Source organism: Bacillus rossius, chromosome 1 (genome assembly GCF_032445375.1).
Source record: "Bacillus rossius redtenbacheri isolate Brsri chromosome 1, Brsri_v3, whole genome shotgun sequence".
Taxonomy (NCBI): domain Eukaryota; kingdom Metazoa; phylum Arthropoda; class Insecta; order Phasmatodea; family Bacillidae; genus Bacillus; species Bacillus rossius.
The window spans coordinates 43330625-43351041 of NC_086330.1; the positions used below are offsets into that span (position 1 = coordinate 43330625).

The 20417-nt window shown below is 40.2% G+C and overlaps 2 protein-coding genes across 3 annotated transcripts in view; both read right to left on the reverse strand.

Annotated features, from left to right (window-relative positions):
- LOC134535258 (kelch-like protein 10) overlaps window positions 1-5865 on the reverse strand; it is a 43638-nt gene extending 37773 nt beyond the window's left edge. For both annotated transcript variants that reach the window (XM_063374333.1, XM_063374336.1), the window contains exons 1-2: window positions 5143-5865; window positions 2585-2797 (exon numbers count right to left, since the gene is read on the reverse strand). In XM_063374333.1, the coding sequence (XP_063230403.1) occupies window positions 2585-2797; window positions 5143-5562 (633 nt within the window). In that variant the 5' untranslated portion in view covers window positions 5563-5865. The remainder of the gene's footprint in view (window positions 1-2584; window positions 2798-5142) is intronic.
- Window positions 5866-8629: 2764 nt separating this feature from the next.
- On the reverse strand, window positions 8630-20229 carry LOC134527194 (kelch-like protein 10). Its single transcript, XM_063359685.1, has 3 exons — window positions 19914-20229; window positions 17790-17967; window positions 8630-8900 (listed from the first exon to the last, which is right to left on the reverse strand). Exons 2-3 carry the CDS (start codon window positions 17945-17947, stop codon window positions 8630-8632), a joined length of 429 nt encoding a protein of 142 aa, XP_063215755.1. The 5' UTR covers window positions 17948-17967; window positions 19914-20229.
- Window positions 20230-20417: the final 188 nt, after the last annotated feature.

Consider the following 20417-nt stretch of genomic DNA (forward strand, 5'->3'; position numbering starts at 1 on the left):
ATGTTCTTGATAAAATACACCCGTGAAAAGGATTTACACAATTCTCGTTCCAAATTTTACCTTACAAAATACAATTTTTTTCCCGATACATTAAACAAACTTTCATTTCATTACAAAGTTGTGTCTGAAACTTTTGCGCTCTATGGCGTACATCTCGCAACAGAGCTCACCTTAAAAAGGACAGCACTAATGGCAGGAATCATGCACTGGAAAGAGTAAATAAATATCAATTTAACTGCTCACTGCATTCTAAGGGTGAGATACGCTATAACACTTGATTGGTTAACAAACCCAACCTTTCACAGAAAATTGCACCGGACCATTGAATGAAACCTTTCTTCAAAATGGCCAACAGTCTGATGAAACACGCACGGCAGCTTGCATCGCAACCCAAATATATCCTTGCGTCGAAATTTCCATGAAATGTTCCGTCGTGTGATAGGGCTTAATACAATTGTGCATCTTCGTCCGTAAATATCTCTCTATTGGGGAGGGGGGGAGGGGGAGAGAGAGAGAGAAGAAGAAGAGAGAGAGAGAGAGAGAACTGTAGCGGGAGTGTTTTGTAGGAGAGGCGGACGAAGAGACAGCATTTCAGGGGAGAGCTACTGTAACACTCACCTAAAGGAAACAACTCAACATTTCGGCGAAGAACGAGGTAGCGGTCTTGTGCTACGACGCTGGTCGGATTACAAAGGTCGTCGCTACCCTCTCTCAACTCCGACACCCGCGCATCGTCCTGCCTCGGCGCTGTTATCCATCGCTGAACGGCATTGAGAATTCCGCGGGCCGCCACGCGGAGTAGCGAAAATGAACGCCGGCCTTTCTGGACTGTTCGGGCGTCGGGTTGGCCCGGGATGACGCGACTCGACACAGCCGCTCTCGTCGGTTCGAGAAGAGAACGACGCCAACTTCCGGGGGAGTTCCACGAGGAGTGCCGCGTAAGTGCCGAGTTCCGGGCGGATTCCGTTCGAGTCCCGGGACTTTCCGGAGTTCCGAGCGGATTCCGAGCGAAGGGAAGTGCGACATCGGCGAAGAGGGTGACAGAACCCCCGCTTAGAGTGGCGCGACGCGAAATTCGACCGGATCCTGAGATTGCGGTGACTGAGTGGCGCGAAACTGTGTGTGTGGACAGGCGCGTGGTATTAAGGGGCGAAACAGTGAGGAGTGCGAACTGTGGAACTTTTCAGACACTGAGTGACTTGAGAATAAATATTTATAAGTGCCAATGTTTTGTGCTCGGACATTTTTAAGTACAATTATTTATTATCAATGTAAATATTAGAAATCAATAAAACTGTAATAAAACTTAATTGGGCTATCCCTTACGAACCCAGTTCTCCCCACATAAATCGCAGTTTTAAATGACCTTTCTATAAGCTATATTATAAAATTAGTAATGGTGTAACACTTCTGACTGGATTTCAGGTAATGCCATTACTGATAGGTGATTCATAAAGAGTATGCAAACCTGTGTACTGTTCATGTTAAAATTAAATTACACAAACGGTAAATTTATTACACAAAACAAGTACCTGCGATTTACAAATCTCATAGAGTGAATATAGAAGTAGAGCGCATGCGATTCTGCGCAGTACCAAGTTGTCTCGGTCAACACGTACCGTGCTTACAAACATGTCGCAAAGCCTTTGACTGATCAGCATAAAATAAACGGCTGGAAACTGACTTATTTTTTCTTCATTTAAACATAACACAACTCAACCTGGACGCCGAAACTGCTTTTGAAAATCATTGTCATGTTACATTATTTGCATTTCATAGCCAGAACATATATTTTCAAACACAGGCGACATGCAGTTTATACCATTGAAAGTAATAACTTGAAGTGTTTATGTCTGACTTCAATATTCTACCATATTTTGACTGTGTATAGTAATTATTGTGCATGTTGCTGATTTAATTAATATACTGACACATTTTTTTTTGTTTGTTTGTTTCTGAACACTAAGAGGAAGATAAGCTTTGGTGTGTTTGAAGGGATCGTCCCTGGTACATCCGTGGCTCTAGACTTTGCGGCCACTTACTTTTGCGGGACCCTAATATTTTGGAGAAAGGCCTTACAAAATAGAAGGGGGGAGTTGGGGTGCATGGAGTAGCCCAAAAAACAGTATGAGGAGTCTCCCCCAGAAAACTGTACAGATAAAAATCTTTTATTCTAAGCCAACCTGACGATGAATTTGCTAATTAATCTAAAGAATTTTTTTTTATTATTTCCTGATAAATTATACCTGGGTTAGTTTTGTATTGAGGTGGAATCACGTCAATATAGGCTACTGGGTGATAAACTCTCCGAAAGCTTTTTCCAATACGAAATCACGAAAAACTAAATGGAAATGGAAAGGCATTGACCAGATTTTTGAATTACACGCCATCAAAATTCAATAAATTCTTAATTTGTCCAAGTATGTTAATTTTTTTTTTGTTTTGCAGAAAACTATACAAAAAAGTGAAATGGTGGTGCGTCCCTGAGGCTCGGTCCGGGAAGAGGGCCACCGGTTACCAGACCTTCAGCCGTGCCTGTGTCCAGCAAAGGCAAGAACCAGCCTCTGCGACCCTCGGAGCTAACCTGCTGCCACTCGTTCGCCTTGGTGTCGTAGGTCTCGACGTGGGTCGTGGGGCCCTGGTCGGTCCAGCCGCCAACCACGAACATCACCTGGTGGGGCAGGCGCGGCTCCACGGCGCGCGCCAACCCGGCGTTCCTCCTGTAGAAGAACTCCGAGGCCGCGCTCACGGCGGGCTGGCACAGGCTGTCGGCGACCACGAGCGGGTTCTTCGCCACCTCCGGGAAACAATAAAGATTTCCTTTTTTTATGTGTAACATCTCAACTCTCAGTATATGGTACTTGATAGGAGTAGCCTACTTTCGGACATAACAGTTTGGACAGAACGGAACCCTGCCCCACACATGATCAGTCTTGCTGTTGCTGTTGCTGTTGTCTGTATCGTTTCGTCGTAGAATATGGATGTTTGCAATTGCAGTTGCAATTTTGGTTGGATAAAGAAAAAAAAAATAGCAAAGCAACCAAAATGTATAAACCAAGATTTCTTCGACGACACTCAGCTAATGGAGTGATTATTTTTTGGACCGACAGTTTAGACTGGCGATACCACACACAGCAGATCGTACTGAGAGTTATCGAGCCCGCGGTCCGATTTGATGGAAAGCCATCATCAGTTCGTCAGTCCATCAGTTCCGACTGATCAGTCCGCCATCCTTGCTCACACCGGCAGTTCCGACTGATAAGCATCACACTTACCTTGTCATAAACCCTACATAAACGATAGTAAACCAAATTTTAGCATTCTTCAGTTACAAACATACAAATTACTATAAGACATTATGTCGAGGAACTATTTCTCCTGGCGTTCTGCCAACCTAATAGGATATTGCTGATCATCATTACATTCGTTCAGGAATATTGGGGACGTAATTGGCCATGATCTACAGGGGAAATCATGGAAAACTGAAGTCAGGATGGATGGACTAAGTTTCTAACGCACATCCTTCCGTCCAACGCTTCTACTCTGCGTCACCTCGCTCGATAGGATGCATTGTGTTCCGTTAGAATTAGTGGTATGACTTGACAAGAGGCAAAAGAACTTGCATAGATCCCATTGTCACCAGGCGGTCACCTGATGAATGAAGCAGGGTGAAGAGGGGTTTAGTCAAGCAGTTGCCTGCATAGAACAAGTCGGGGCAGACATATGTGCGACTCTTACAGTGTACACTGAAACCATGTTCTGCGCGATATGTGACGCTATCTGTCGAGTGGGCCCGTAACTACTAGCAAAAATAAAACTCTGACGGGAGGCTCAAATACAAAGTGTTAGATTTAGAATGTAAATTTAACTACATGACGACTAACTACCTACTTAGTAAGAGCAAAACCTTCTTTTTAATTTTAAGTAAGACAGAAAAGCACAGATAAGTAATTCAAAAATACGGAGAAATATTCACGAGTTTAATTCTCTAAAAGAATCTGTCTCAACTTTAAAGATTTTTAATGAGACTTTGTAAGATGACAGCGATTTAAATTGCAGAGTAATAGTTGAACAATTTGTTGTTAGACTAACGCTGGAAAAAAAAAATGTAAAATCGAAGAGAAATATTTTGGTTGAAATCCTGAATTAGCTATTTGAAGAGGATGCTGTCTTCAACAAATCCTTAAGGCTGGTGTACAGTAGTTAATGTTGAAAAAATAAAGTTCGTATTACACACAGCGCAATTTCTTGTCGGCACTCAAAATACAGAGATTGGCGTCACAAAATCCATTGAGGCAGGAGCACAATAAATTATTGTGCATGCATGTGGAGAAAAAGGCTTTGTTCTAAATGGTCCGCTTACTTTTAAGTCACAGCATGAGTCTGGAGATAAACTTGATGATACGAATTTTGAAAAGTTTTCAATATATGTGAAGAGTAAATTACTGCCCAATTGCCCTGAAAAATCTCTTTTCATAGTGGTCCGGGGGTCCTCCCCCGGGAAAATTGGGATTTTAAGGTGTAAAATAGTGCTATTTTCACAGTTTTCGGTACTTAAATTTAAATATTGTAATGGTAAAATTTTTATTAAATTAATTTTAATATGAAATTTGTTTGAGTGATGAATAAGAAATTAATTAAAGATTTGGTGATAAAGGGGGGGGGGGAGGTTGAACCCCTAACTCCCCCCCCCCCCCGGCTACGCCCCTATGCACGGTGCTAATTTTTACTCCTGTTTCAATGTTCTGAAGCAGCACATGCCTATATATTTGTAGTATGGATACTCAAGCACTTCGGTAAAATATCGGCACAGTCAAATATTTTTAGCTATGCCGTAAATTAGACTTGATTCATAACAGTCTCTTCGGCTATTTCTTTTCAAGGGCTTTTACACTTATCTATATCTGAACTAAGTTTGTATGTGTGGTTTACGTATTATTATTTGGAGCAAAATTCTGAAATGCTGCGAAGTGATTTAGTTACCACCACACTAGTGATTTTTTTTTTTTATGTTTGACTTATGATGTTATAGCTTGTGTGACTGGGTCAAGTTTCACGGTTGATCTCCACCAGGCCTGGCTCGCCGCGGGAGGGTGCGCACAGGGTGACACTGCTTGTAGCAGTGTGTGTGTGTTGGCTGACCTGCCTGAAGAACGCGCGGCGGTCCATGTGGTGCAGGCGCACGGCCGCCAGCAGCACAGGCAGGTGCCTGGCGCGCTCCGCCGGCCGGTGCTGCACCCAGTGCAGCGCGCACTGCCACACGAACAGCTCGGAGGGCGTGTTCAGCTGGTCGGCGGAGAGCAGGTGCGCCAACTCCTCGGCGCTCAACATCTCCGCGAGCTGCGCGCTGCCCTGCGCCACGGCGGGGAACCTGCTCGTGAGGTGGTGCCACGCTTCCCGCTCCAGCCCGGTGAACTGGTGCTTCCTGCGGGGGGGTTGCAGCAGCCAGCGGGAGATACAGATGCCGAACACCGTCGTCCGGGCCACTGTCCGGCGCAGAGAGAGCGGCACGCTCGGACTCCACCACCCAGGGCCGCAACTAAGGGGGAGCAAGCGGGGCATACGCGCCGGGCGCAAAGCTGTGGGGGCGCCTTGAAATCGCTTGCATTGTAATTCCTACTACAACTGGTAACTGGTAAAAAGTTTTTTAACTTGCATGCCAGGAATGTCTAATCTGATTTACAATATAACGTCTCAACATATTTAATGAACAAGTCTAGTGATTATACGGACTACTTTATGGACATAGTGGGTTCATGCATGGAAGTTACAGTAGCACAGAAACTGTTACATGTAGGTATGGAAAATGCTTAAATAGCACCATTTTTCCGTGGGAGGGCCCCCGGACCCCCCGCTTTATTGGTGTGATATGTGCAAAAAAAGAGGGGGGGGGGGGGGCGCATGGATCCATTCATGCCCCGGGTGCCAGAGACTCTAGTTGCGGCCCTGCCACCACCGACGGACACAGCACGTGAAGACGACACCCATACATCTGTCTAAGAGGTCTCCAACTTCAGTAGAATAGATGCTATGCAGGACCAGTGGCGTGCAGCAGATGAATGCTTTAAAGCCATCTTCGAAACCTGTCTTTTTGGTACATCTTGCAACTTTTGTGATCCACTTTCACTGTCTGTCACATCTATACTAATATTATAAAGCTGAAGAGTTTGTTTGTTTGTTTGAACACGCTAATCTCAGGAACCACTGGTCCGATTTGAAAAATTCTTTCAGTGTATCGAGGAAGGATATAGGCTATATTATATTATCAATAACATTAGGTATCCTTACTAAAAGTCCAATTTTGGATCAAATGCGTTGGAGGGGTTAGATACAACATGCAGTACACGTACGAAGTGTGTGTTGACAATGCCGCAGGCGCTAGATGTTTATTTCCTATTGCCTATTAACATTGTTGCCACGCACTAGATGCCTTATCATTCTTAATTTTCCCATACAAGTAAAAAACACCCCTGTGATATTAACAACGAAGCAATCAGTACCCACATAAGAGTTCAATTAGTATTTAAATACTTTTTATCACTTTAAATCGCAAACCTAAACTATTGTTTTTTTTCCTCTCTCTGTGTTTAATTTGTTTTTATTGCCCTTTTTTCAGGTATATATATTTTACAGACTTGAAACTTCACAGTAATGTTCCTTATGTTACGCAGGATGACATTTTCCGAAAATTAGATCCCATGGGTGGTTAAAACCAGGCAACAGTGGGTACTTTGTCTGCATGAGAACAGGATTTTGCATTGTTCATGCCTTCTGCGTCTCCATAGCAACGGGCATCGCGCGGCAGTAGCGTACCCACAAGGAGGGGCATGTATAATGAGCGGCGCAAGAGTGATCTGCCTGTAGACTGCCGTAGCGAAGTACGGGTACATCAGTTGTACGTTGCGTGCACGAGTCGGGAAACCATCGGTGCAATTCATTTTCTCTCCGGTACATTATACAGCATTGTAATAAATTTTCACTGAATTTTTTTTTATTTACCATTACTGTAAATGGGAGATGGGGCTTAATTTTTTTTTCCATTAGTATAGCCGTGCGAAGCCGAGTCGGGCAGCTAGTGTTAAAATAAAATTAGGTGTGCAGTCAATGCCTCTCTTTAATTTCGGTCCAATACATTAAAAGCGACTCCTGCCATAGTTGATTCACGTTAAACCAACGTATTTGCACTCCGTCACACTCTCAACTATTTTTCTAAGTGTAAGGGCAGTACTGCAGCCAGGATTTAATTAATTTTGGAGCGATTATTTAAAGAGTGCTTTTCCCACCTGAATATAATGTTAAATTCTACTGGTGACTTAAGTATTTAAAAATTTAAAATACGATACTTTGCAGTCTTAAAAATTCATGCATTTATCGACTATTATAAGTAAAATTACAGTACAGAGTCTTTATTATAAAACTTATCAGTATTTTAATAACTATATAAGGGGTATCTGGGCGCCACAAATCCCTCTATCTAAATGCATGTAAGATGGGATTATATAGTGCGGGCCAAATGTCTTGCGAACTGAACTCCATAGTTCGATGGAAACTGTTGCTCGGAATGGACTGACCGGGTCAAACAGAGGCGAATCCCTACGGAACCAAACAGTGGCGACTCGGCAGAGCAAACCATTACACATAAAACTTTTATGAAAACATCAATCATCGTAATGAAACTGGCGCGTGTATTTACGTATCACTCGTTCAGCGCTACAGAGGCAACCTTTTCAGAATCCGAAGAAATTTTTTGTGGCCAAGGAGATCTTTCAACCTGAACTATTTCACTTCCTCTACTTTCTGTTCCGCCCTTCTTTCCACCCACGCTCATTACCGCGCTGATAGCTCACAAGTCATTTGGTCAGCACTAAACGACAACATCTTAAATTTTTTAAAAACAGTTGACCACAGCTTGTGGTACAAATTTATTATTTAATATTAAGGGTCGAATATTCACATGACCTAGTTGTGGACCCTTCCTGGTGTTAACGTTCATTTCATAGTGTAATTTTTACATCAACTGCAGTAGCTCACTTGACATAATCAATGGTTACATACCGACGGTTATATGCTAAAGTCTGTTCATTAACACTAGACGATAACAGCGTAAATAAAGGGCCAATAATTAAGATAGGTATTTCAAAATAGTATTTGAAACAAAACCAAATTTCAAATTCAAAATGGGGAACATAGTTTGTTGTGATTTTGTAATTATCGGGGATGATAGCTACAAGATCGATCCACACACTTCCACTGGGTGCTCTGTCTATTTGTGAGTGGGGAGCTTAGACTTACAGCTCTGAAGTTAGCCATACATGCACAGGAAATCCTTGAGGCTGGAACTACACAGTCAGATGTGGCGTGTATTGTGTTCACAGACCGTAAAAAAAGTAAGGCTTTATCCATGAGGATTTCCTCAAGGATTCTTTTTCTTTGAGTGTTTCCTGTACGTGTATGGCCGCATTTACACAAAAACATGTTATTGCAATAAGCAATAGAATAAACAAGAATGTAACTTATATTAGTTATTTTTGAGAACATTAATGTAATCAACAGATATTGTTACCTCTAGTCTTTATATGCGTAGCTGTTTGACGTAAAAACCCATATAAGCATAAAAGCAAACAAGCATTTACTCGTGTTGAACTTGCCTCGCGAATTTTAAGACACCGATGCAGTTTTCCGGCTTGAGGTTCTCCACGGCGAAAGCGAGGCACTTTTCGACAATTCCGTCTATGCACAAATAGTCGGCAGTGGCCAGCAGCTCCAGCACCGTTTCTTCCTTGATGTCCAGCTGTTGCAGGTAAGCGTACCTCACGATAGACGCCATGTATGTCGAATTGATGCCGTGGAGTGCAACATCCTTCTTGGTGGTAGAGTTGGTCGCGGACGTGAAAAGTGCCCTGCGGCATCACATACAACTTTACATTGTGCTTGCAAAAGATAACTACCGAGTGAGGTGGGAATGCTGTTTTCTGTTTTCCGCAAATTCTGGGATGGTTCCTTAAAGTATCCGTACATGTATAGGAAATCTTTAAGGTTCGGAGGCGGTTTTGAGACCAACTGTGGACTGTGCAAAAATTCTTATTCTGCCTTTAGGTCGGAACTATGCAGTCAGATGCGGCGTGTATTGTGTTTTACGACAGTCGGCCTCGTTGATTTTTGAAATGTGTGAAAGTGTCGTTGGATTTATTAGTGTATCTTTTTTAACGTGGTTATATAGTGTCCTATTTCGTCATATACTGAAAATTTTTAACAGAAAATATCATCCGTTGATATCATGATACCAAACTTGCGAGAACAACAACCACCACCAGTCAGCAATGAAACTTCAAAAACCTTCTGGAGAAAATCCCGGAGGATTTCTCCTTGAGGATTTCCTGTACGTTTATGGCCGCCTTTACCATAGACCAGTCGCAGGCCAACTCATAGTCCCGTGGACCATTTTCGGCCCGCCAGATTGACAGGGAAATATTTCTCGACTACTTAATGAATATAAATCTAGACTCTTTCCTGCAAAAATTTCAATTTTGTTACTAATATTTTCAGTTAAAATTTGGAATCAGCTCCTTCAAAGTTCCCCCTGGGGTCCGCCTCACTGGTTATGTGAGGATGAATGTTTTTTTACAACAGAACTTTATATAATACATGTATGAACAGTGCCGTATTAACGTATAGGCGCACCCGGCGGCCGCCGGGGGCCTCGCCCCCCAGGGGGCCTCAGTCTGCCTCACATAAATCACCATCGCCAAAGATAACACACACTACAATTGTTGTCTGGACAAGTGTGTGACAATACACAATTGCAAGAAAAATATTTCTTGTTCCGGCTTGAGGAATAAAAAATATTCGATGATACATAATTTCTTACATATATATTTTTTTCGTTTTTAATAATTTATACATTACACACTGGCAAACTAATCGAAAGGAATCGTATCATGCATCTAGCTGTCGAATGGTTGTCAGCATGCAGGTGCACTGCGTGCATTCTGTTGGCAGTACATTTAAACAATGTGCGTTTTACCTATCGAGGAATCGATCTACTGCGTAAAGAAACAGTTTTGCGCTGGGCTATGAGAGTAAGCGAAAGTTTGTTTTCTGTGTTGTTACTACAAATAAATTGCCGTTTTGTAAAATGTGTGTACAGTAATGGTAAGTGATTTGTATCACTGGGCTTAGCAATAGCATGAGAAATTTAGCCTACTGTTTATTCATATGAGGCCCACTTCCGTAGTAGTTTTTAAGATCGTTCTACAATGGCGCATAAGCGAAATAACTCGGATGCGGACCTGAAAACGCAGTTTTTTTATTATTGCATCCTTAAGATATTTTTCATACCCAATTGTACAAAGATATTGGACAAGTCATAAGGATTACAAAATAAATGAAAAAGGTTATGCATTTACAATATTACACATGTCTAAACATTAAACAAACATTTCTGTCGTATATAGTTTATAAATTCATGATGAATCTACGTCAGCTTCTTATGTACATCAGTACATCACCTCCATTAGTGTTTGGAAATATATATATATATATATATATATATATATATATATATATATATATATATATATATATATATATATAAACAGAAAAGAGAAGCAGAAAAAAGAGAGGAGAAATATGCAGTGTGTGACAATATGTGGTATTTCTAGTGATTACGATTCAAATATTATTTACAGTATTAGAACACTTTTTCACATGTGTTTTTATGATACTAATTCGCTTCCGAGACATTGTATAACGGGCTTCTGGGTTTTACAGTTTCTTTACCCGAAAATATAACAGAAACCATAATAAAACATGTTCTAATTTTCTGTTGGGATTGGGGTATATAAGTAATTGTAAGACAAAGTCATATAATAACTTAGTAATTAAAAGACAAATTCACATAATTACTTAATAGTATATAAAAACTTAACTTCTAAAAACGTGATTCTAAGAAATTTGTATTTTCCTTATTTTTCTAAAGTTTTGCACATCCTTCAGTAGTGGCATAGTGACCGAGTTGCCGGTCTCCGTAGCGCGCCTGATTGTGGTGCGGGCGGTTGCTGTTCTGGGTTCGAGTTCTGGGTAAGGCATGGGTATTTGTGTTCGTCCGTTAGAGTCACCACTTGACACAAGTCTGTATTGTCACTGTCACACAGTCACAGGGCTTGACATAATAGTTGTAAAGGGGGGAATTTTAGACTCGTTGGTGTTGTCTCGACCTCGCGAAGGAGCCTGACATAAAAAAAAAAAGTTGGCTAGGGTGAAGGTTCACAGCTAGAATATCTAAGGTTTTGGGTTTTAAGTTTGCCTGTTCGAATTTTTTAATTTTTTTTCTTGTGTTATTTTTTCATGTAGCTATTTGACAGTCGTTTATTTCCAAAATTTATTGGTTTATACAATATTTATCTGCACAGATAGACAAATGTCCTATGTAGTTTTCCGATCCAAATAGTGTGTGTGTGTATATATATATGTGTTGCAATTTTCTTATTTTGATTGTATGATTAAATCAAGTAATTTATTTTCAGGTGAACAGTCCACCATGTAACTGTGGTAACTTATTAGAAGATTAAAAGTGCTCCTTAAACGCAATCATGAAACGTATCTATGAAAGTGGTGCCCATAAAATACAAAAGGCTAAAAGATGTGAACTATTTATAGAATCTTTACCAAAAGTGACTTCATTTCTTAAAACAGTCTCTGGTGTTGAAATAGATTTAAGCTTAATTAGTGATCTCACTTCTAGTTCTTCAGATCGTCTTCCAGTTGATCTCAATGCTACATCTTGTGGTCCGTCATCCTCTCCACTCGTAAATGTTAAAGAAGCTTATCCCGACAGCTCTTCTTCAATTATTTATAACCTTCAGAATTCAGTTCCAGTTTATCACAATATTTCATCTCCTGGTCCGTCACCGTCATCCTCCCCACTCGTAAATGTTCAAGAAGCTTATCCCGACAGCTCTCCTGCAACTATTTCTGACCTTCAGAATTCAGTTTCACATGAAAAAGATGAAATACGCAGTTGTGATGAAATGGAACCAGGTAAAGATGTAGAACAATGGAAGTTATTTCGAGGTTCTAAAAATGAACTTCAAGAATATTGGATAAGGAAAGGCCCTTCAAGCTGTCAAAATTTCAACCACAATTTTATTGATTCTGTTCGTAAATATGAGTGTTCACAAGATAGCAAAAAAGTAATTGAGTCACGAACATTTGTCCATCCATGTTTTTCCGGGAGCTTCAGACTGGGGAGAAAATCAGGCGTGAATGGTTACTGTATTCACCATCATCTGGTCGAGTATATTGATTTGTTTGTAAACTTTTTGGTTCTAATTCTTTCAGTCCCTTCTGTTCAGAAGGCTTCAACTATTGGAAACATGCAACACAGTCTCTAACTGGCCACGAAAATGGGAAGGAGCATAGAAATAATATGTTAGTGTACTTGAGATGCTGCAAAGAAGTAGGAAGAATTGATACAGCACTCCAGATCGAAATTAATAAGGAATGTGAATATTGGCAGAATGTTTTGGTTAGAGTTGTCTCTGTCGTAAGGTTTTTAGCTGAAAGAGGTCTACCATTCAGAGGAGATCAAGAGAAATTTGGTAATCCACATAACGGGAACTATTTAGGGTCACTTGAGTTGATAAGTGAATATGATCCATTTTTAAAAGAACATATAAAGAAATATGGAAATACAGGTCGAGGAAATGTTTCTTACCTGTCGTCTTTTGTATGTCATGAATTCATAGAAGTGATGGGGAGAAAAATGTTTGATCAGATTGTTATAGAGCTTAAGGAGGCCAAGTATTACTCGATATGTGTAGACTCCACACCTGATATAGCACATACTGATCATCTTACATTTATTATTAGGTATGTAATAAATAGTGAAACAACTTAAAGGTTCTAGAAATTCATTGCCATTAATGGGCATTCAGCCGAAACACTCTTCAAAGAAGTAACTGATTTTCTGAGAAACTGTGGTATTCTTCTTGAAAATTGTCGGGGACAGTCTTACGACAATACATCAAACATGAGTGGCAAATACACTGGTTTGCAAGCAAGAATCAGACAAGAAAACCCACTAGCAGAATTTATACCATGTTCTTCCTACTCTTTGAATCTTGTTGGTATAGTAGCAGCAGAAAGCAACCGAAATGCGACAAAATATTTTGACTTCATTCAATCACTGTACAACTTTTTTCAGCATCAACTAGCAGATGGAACATTTTGTTATCTGATATGAATGATTCAAGTAAAAAGGTAAAACCACTCTCCAACACTAGATGGTCAGCTAGGGCAGATGCTGTTTTAGCATTGAGCGAAGGATATGAAGTGATTGAGTCAATACTGGATGCGATTAGAAATGACACCGAGCAGTATGCTGGCACGAAATTAAAAGCTGCGGGTTTGAAGAAATGCATGGAAAGATTTGAGACAGTGTTTCTCACTTACTTTTGGAATGATATCTTGGGAAGAATCAAAAAGATCAACACAGTCCTGCAAACACCTACTCTTACTTTGCCAGTAGCTGTTAAAGTTCTCGAGTCTCTAAAATCATATGTTGAACAGAAAAGAGGCAGTTTTGACAGCTACGAAAGTTCCGCTTTGGCATCAACTGAAAACACAAATAGTGAGAATTCTGAGGATAGAACAAATAGACGCAGCACTCGGCTTACGTTTTTCGGCAACAGCAGCAACCCAGATACTATTCTCAAAGGAAGAGATAAACTTAGAGTTGAGACCTACCTTCCAATCATAGACTCATTGGTATTGAATCTAAATATACGCACAGAAGCATACAGAAGAGTTATGAAGATATTCGGATTTCTGGAGGATTTAATTGATCTACAAGAAGACAAACTGAAAATTTGTTGCGACTATTTTGCTTCTGTATACAAACAAGATGTAAACTAGTTGGAGCTTGTTGAATAATGACTACATTTAAAAAGTTATCTTACATAAAATAAAGACATTTTGCAGCTTCTACACCATTATAATGGTTCCGATTGTGCAAACTCTGGTGAAGCAGAAGGGGAAAGAAATATTGTAATGTACGAAGAAAATTTGGAAGGAGGTGATGATGTTGGGTGTCGATCTACTCCTACAAAGAAGTTGAATTTACAAGCCATCTATCATCATCTGTATGAAAATGGATTGTTGCCAGCATTTACGAATGTGGAAATTTCTCTGAGAATGTTCTTATCAATGATGGTGTCAAATGCTTCGGGTGAACGATCTTTTTTAAAACTGAAGATTATTAAAATATAAAAGGAAGTGCTATGCAACAAGAAACATTAAACAGTTTGAGCATTCTCAGTATCGAATGTGACATATTAGAACGCTAGACTTTGCCTCAAAAATGTAGAAAGAAGCCTATTTAAATTATTGATAGGCATAGACATATTCTGCGTGAGGTTGAAAACTTTGAAGTAGACTTTGGTGCTAGTGCTTAAAGGGGAAGTTATACTTGATTTTGAAGAAGTTCAATCTTTCATTAACACTTTTTTGCATTATTGAAATAAAAATTGGTATTGTTACAGCTTACAGTAGTAGCCTAAAGACCATTAATTCATTTCAATATAACCTCAGAAATTAATCAGTCGCAGATTGAAAGTTTAAAAACAATTATAGGTTAATTATTACTGCATGTTTTGATGTAATCTGATATAAATATTAATAATACTTAGTTCTGTTAAGTATAAGTATAAATAAAATAAATAAATATATAGTGAAAGACTTACAGTGTATTTTTTTCAATTTAAAACATATATTTTATTGAAAAACCTTTGGAAATGTATTGTTTTTTTGTATCACAGGAACTGAACAAAGTTAATGTAATACAAGTTATTATTTATTCGTGTAAAAATTAACAACAGTAGAAAATATTGCAATTCTGCCAACTGTATATTCAATATTTTGGTTTTAAAAAACACCTATAATAGCACCATTTTGCACCTTGTAATACAAATTTTACCGGGAAGGACCCCGAAACCCCTGTCTTTTGCTTGGGGTATGTTCACTCCTACGAAAGGGGCCTCTTTTCGGGATAATGCCAGGGGCCTCGCAGAGGCTTGATACGGGTCTGTGTATGAATATCTTATTTATCTAGTAAAGATTCAGTGGAATTAAACCATCTTCATACGTCTTACGGTTTCTCATTTCTCCCTTACAGTACCGCAGAGTAGAGAGATGAAATCCCCCCAGCTGATTCCCGTAGTTGAAGGAATGACGGATGAAAGAGACAGTCCATGTTTGACACTTGGGGAAAGGTATGTACACGTGTGTGTGTGTTTGGAGTAGGGACGAGGGGGAGGGGGAGGGGGATAGAAAACAACGAAAAAGAAGATTACGACTGACATCCGCCCCGGACCGGAGAGATATATTCACTTGCTACTATAACACTCTTGTATGAAAGCTATTATTGGCATTCGCGTGAATAGAAGGGCGAGGAATTGCTAGGGGGGAGGGAAGTACAGTAACTATAAAACTTGAATATTTTGGTAGATATGTTAGAGGGGATTTAAGGTAATTGGGGGGGGTGATCAAAGTTCAATTATTCTTATATCAGACTATAAACCACCAACAATGTGGTCTCCATCGAGGGAAAACACACACGCAGATGAAAATTTTTCCCGACATCAAACGCATTATTTTCGCTGTTATGTCCCCCTCATTCGGGCTTGGTTACTGGCGAACGATTGTCGCTCAGACCAGTCGCTTGTTCCGCGGTCTGTGTTATCATAGCGTTCATGGGCCTCGTGGCCTGGGTTCTTCGCCGGGCATCGAACCAGGGGCCAGCTATCCAGGCTTTCCCCCGCCCGGGGCAGAAATTGTGATAACTCCTCCCCTTCCTATTTTCCCTTTTCACTACACCAATAAACGTACGTACCATACGTAGTTTGTTTTACATGTATATACATTATACACAAAATTTTAAAATAAATTATTTAATACCCTGTGGTCTTACCATTGTTTAGGTATACGTTTTCAAGAACTATATTTAAAGAAATAATACATTGTTTAAGGTTCAATGTCCGCCAAAAAAATGTTTAAATTGTCTAACATTTTCAAATTACATTATTGAAAAATTATTTCATGAAGTAAAAAAAACTAAACTAACTTTTACTGTTGTATAACCTATAATCCTATTCATAGTATTCAAATTCCAAAAAAAAGTTATGATATTAATATTAACATATAAAATTACGTAATTTGAACATACATTTAGTATATTATTGTATAACTATTTTAATTCACCCTGTATTTCATACTTTTTTGTAGTCCACAATGTAAGTCCAAAAATGATTATCTTCATCACCCGAACCGCCTGTCACCGTGTGCGATGAGAAACACTGAATCCTTTTTATGTGGAATGCCACATAAGCGAGGTACGCAATTAAACACTGTTGTACAATCTTGTCCGTGACGAGCACACAACCTTGCACAGAAATTACGTATATCATTAGCAGGACCACATGCAAATTTCATTTCGGAGGGGGTTAGAACCTATTTGATCACTGTTTGCTTTAAAATGCTGTCTATTTTTGGTGGAAATGATAGATTGTTTAGGATTTTAGGATTGGATGGGGGGGTTATATATCTCTCTCCCATCACTACCCCTCTTGCGTACGCCCCTGATCATCAGGGTGCCGACTGTTAGGCACTGCGTGACGCAGTGTGGACATAACACGATAAAACAGTATGATAGAGTTGTCCACGTATTTTGGATACCAGTTTTGTGGAGCAGTTCATTAAGGCCCTGCTTGTTTTGTGTTATGTTTTGTGGTATAGTCAAAATTTAGGATCCATCCCAATCGAAGCCATGCCCTCCCTGCATGTCGGCTGTCTGCCTAGATTTGAGCTCTTAGATTCGGATGCCGAGTTAGAAATATTATCATCACTCCATCAGAAGTAAAGTTACATATTGTGAAATGCTGGTGTCAGCGGCGTCCCTTGACTCTGCCGAGCCCTCATTTTTTCATTACTTCTCACCAACCAATAACTATGTTTAAAAAATATATATATATATAATGAAAGCTACTATCCAGCGGGTGGGCCTGAAACTGCTTCAAAATAACTAGTTCTCAATCTTGGCAAATATAGTTTCTCCCCCATGGTCTCAATACGCGATGTTCCCCTCCCAGACACAAGTCACGAAAGACCCATATGCCCCGCCCGACCGCAGGATGTGGGTTGGAATCCTTGGGCTGGGATCATCTTTATTTTCCTTTGTGTCTTAGTTTTCTGTGAAAAATAAGGCCACGAATGTGAAAACGAGTATCCCGTGATTTCTTATTAGAAAAAATTTTCAATAACGCAATTCAACGGGCATTTTAACGTTAGCATTTATAAAACTAGCCCGTGTATGATTCACCAGGAAAGAACATAAAAATTTATTTAAGATAAGTAAGCAAACCCATCGTCGAAGGGTTGGCCTGAGAACGTGCCCCCCCCCCCTCCTCCCCAAGGGTGGGACTGGGTGGACCCCTGGGTCCAGGGCCCGGGCACAGCCGCGTTTATTTTTAAATGTTTAACTATTATATAGAAAAACATATTGCATATTTTATAAATAAAGCTTAGTTTAGAATTATAAAATTGTAGGTAACCATAATTATACCCTGTATATTCAGGTTAAATAACATTCTAAAAAGAGTGCAGGTATAAGAAGTGACAATGTAACTATAATGTAGCACGTGACTTGTACAATTGGTGGGGAAAAGGGGGGGGGGGGGTCCTGTGTCCAGGGCCATGCCTGAGCACGTGGCTGTGAGGGAACGCGCGGGGCGCACCTGAAGTAGGAGCTGCTGGCGGAGAGCACGGCCCTGTGCACGCGGAAGGAAGCGCCGTCGTCCAGACGCAGCGTGGCGTCGCACAGGACGCCGCGGACCCGCATGTCGTGGAGCGCCTGCGCGTAGCTCGCCGCCCGCCGCCGAGACACCGCCATCATGCGTGGGGCAGGGGGCGCAACTGCGCAGGCGGGATACCTTCACTAAAAAATACCGTGCTAACAGGGGCGCAACAACTAAATTTCCAAAGGTGGGGGGGAATACACCTTTTTATAAAGAATCATCGATCCCCCCTTTTGAAGCGGGGGGGTCGGGGGGTCCTCCCCCGGGAAAATTTGTATTTCAAGGTGGAAAATGGTGCCATTTAAGCAGTTTTATTATTGATTACACAGCCCTTTTTTTGCCCCCGTTTGCCCCCACTTCAAGGTTTCAGAGGGGGCAAAATACCCTTCCCCCCCCCTGTTGTTGCGCCCCTGTGTGCTAACATCATTAGTTAAGTTTCAAAAATGAAGAAAATGTTGACATTTGTTCAACATAACAACTTAAATAAAAAAAAAGGCAAATTTAAAAATATTCTTAGTTCATAGTTTTTTGGAATCTTGAACAGTGTTGGCCAAAAGTTACGAAGGGTTATAACTGTGAATAACTTATAAATCGCCCCGAGTTCATCAGGTGAAAAATAAATTTTAGATATTTTAGCACGATACGCTTAGAAAATCTTTATTCGCCATCGCAAGGAAAAGTAAATTACAGATGGGTCTAATTTGTACTTAAATTAGATTATATTTCCTCATCTCAGTAGTTGAATACCACGTTAATACCTGCAATGTATTGGTATTCATTAGGCCTACAATCTCTTCTTCATAATACCTACTCTTTTATTTAGGAGCCCACCTTTATGAAACTCTAAACAGTGACCTATCAAATAGACTATAGCTTCAAATTATAGTGTGCCTGAATTTAAACTCCTAATAAATTGCGCAAAACCTTTGTTTGAGTTACTTTCACTACACAAAATGACACGCTAAAAATGATACAATGAAATGAGGTGTAGGCTAATAGCGCGTACAAAGGTTCACTATAATCCACAGATACAGCTGAAATATAGTTAATTGATTTTGAATAAAACTACTTTTTATTGAAGAAACCTACTTGTTCGAGCATTCATTAGATGGCGATTAGAAATAATGTTATAGGTGCTGAAACACAAATATTGGGATTATATGTTTTGTACTGTTTTTGAGAGCTACTAACTTGTGGTTAGTAAAGTGTGCATGATTGCTTTAATTTCTGTCCAGTTTTGGGAAAGATTTTACACTCTCGGTTCGTGATTTTGACTCTTAGATCGCTATAGTTATTCGCCGTCCAATCAACGCACAGATCTTCCGATGATGCGTTATATTTTTTCGATGATTCGAGGAACACGGTTTTTACCCGAAGCCTTTATGTTCATGCGTATAGCTTCTATCATTTGAGGACTAAACCACGTTTATGTCTATATGCAGGGGCTGATAGTTTTTTTCTTCTAAAAAAGGAGGGGGGGGGGACATTGTGTCTGGAATACACCCCCTCCCCAATCAAACCGGGGGAAAGAGACTTAATATATGTACAATAATTTAGTCTAGTATTAGATCAAAATTAAGTTATTCATAGTTACACACACGTCTTGGACAAGTATATAAAATAAAAATAACCCAAAAACTTAACTTGAAGTAAATTTAATCGAGTGCATCTTTAACCCTTCTGGGAAGGATATGGACACGCGACCTCGTGCCCTCTTCCCCTCTGGACCTGCCTCTGCCTTCACACCACATTCCCACGTCCAGAATATATATCTACGAGTCAATAGGACATACGTTAGGTAACCGGTGAAAACAAAAATCTAGCATTTTACTCCTAGTTTGGCAACACATTTAAGCCCTGTTAGTTGCAGAATAATACAATCAGAAGGAAACCTAGCTTTATATGTAATTATTTATCCCTGGCAAAAAGTTACGTTCCCAGCTTTAAATTTAATGTAAAAATAAATTTTATGGATGTCCAAATCGTTGTCTAAAATAAAAGCCTACGACGGCAAGACACCATCTAGCAAACGCTGTATACACCGAGTACTGTAGGGTTACTTACCGAATCAGTTTTTCACCTTCAAATAAAACTGTCCTCCGGTAAAAGCTTACAACGAAACACTACAAATTACATATATACAATTAGAACTGAATCAAGGAAAAGTACTATAAAAATTGCCACTTTAACAGTAGATGTCCATGCACTGACTAACGATTAGCAAGGTTTGTGAATTTCGTTGTCACAACTACGCATTATCACGAGACCATTATTTACATAAAATACCGTAATAATAAGCTTTCTCAAACAAACAATGGAATGAATAAGCGCAGAGAGCACATTGTTCTCGTTTGAGCACACGGTGGTTAATATGAGGGCAGTTTTGACATAATGGGTGAGACCAGAACAAAGGTTTTTTTTCCTGCAGGATGTGCTCCAACCCACATCGCCATCTTTGAAACACCGGGCCTCGTGGTCCAAGGGGCCGCACACAGACCCGGCGATGTAGTGCCGCCAGGGGCGGCTACAGGACTGACTTTTGGGAGGGGCACCGGAAGTCTGAATACC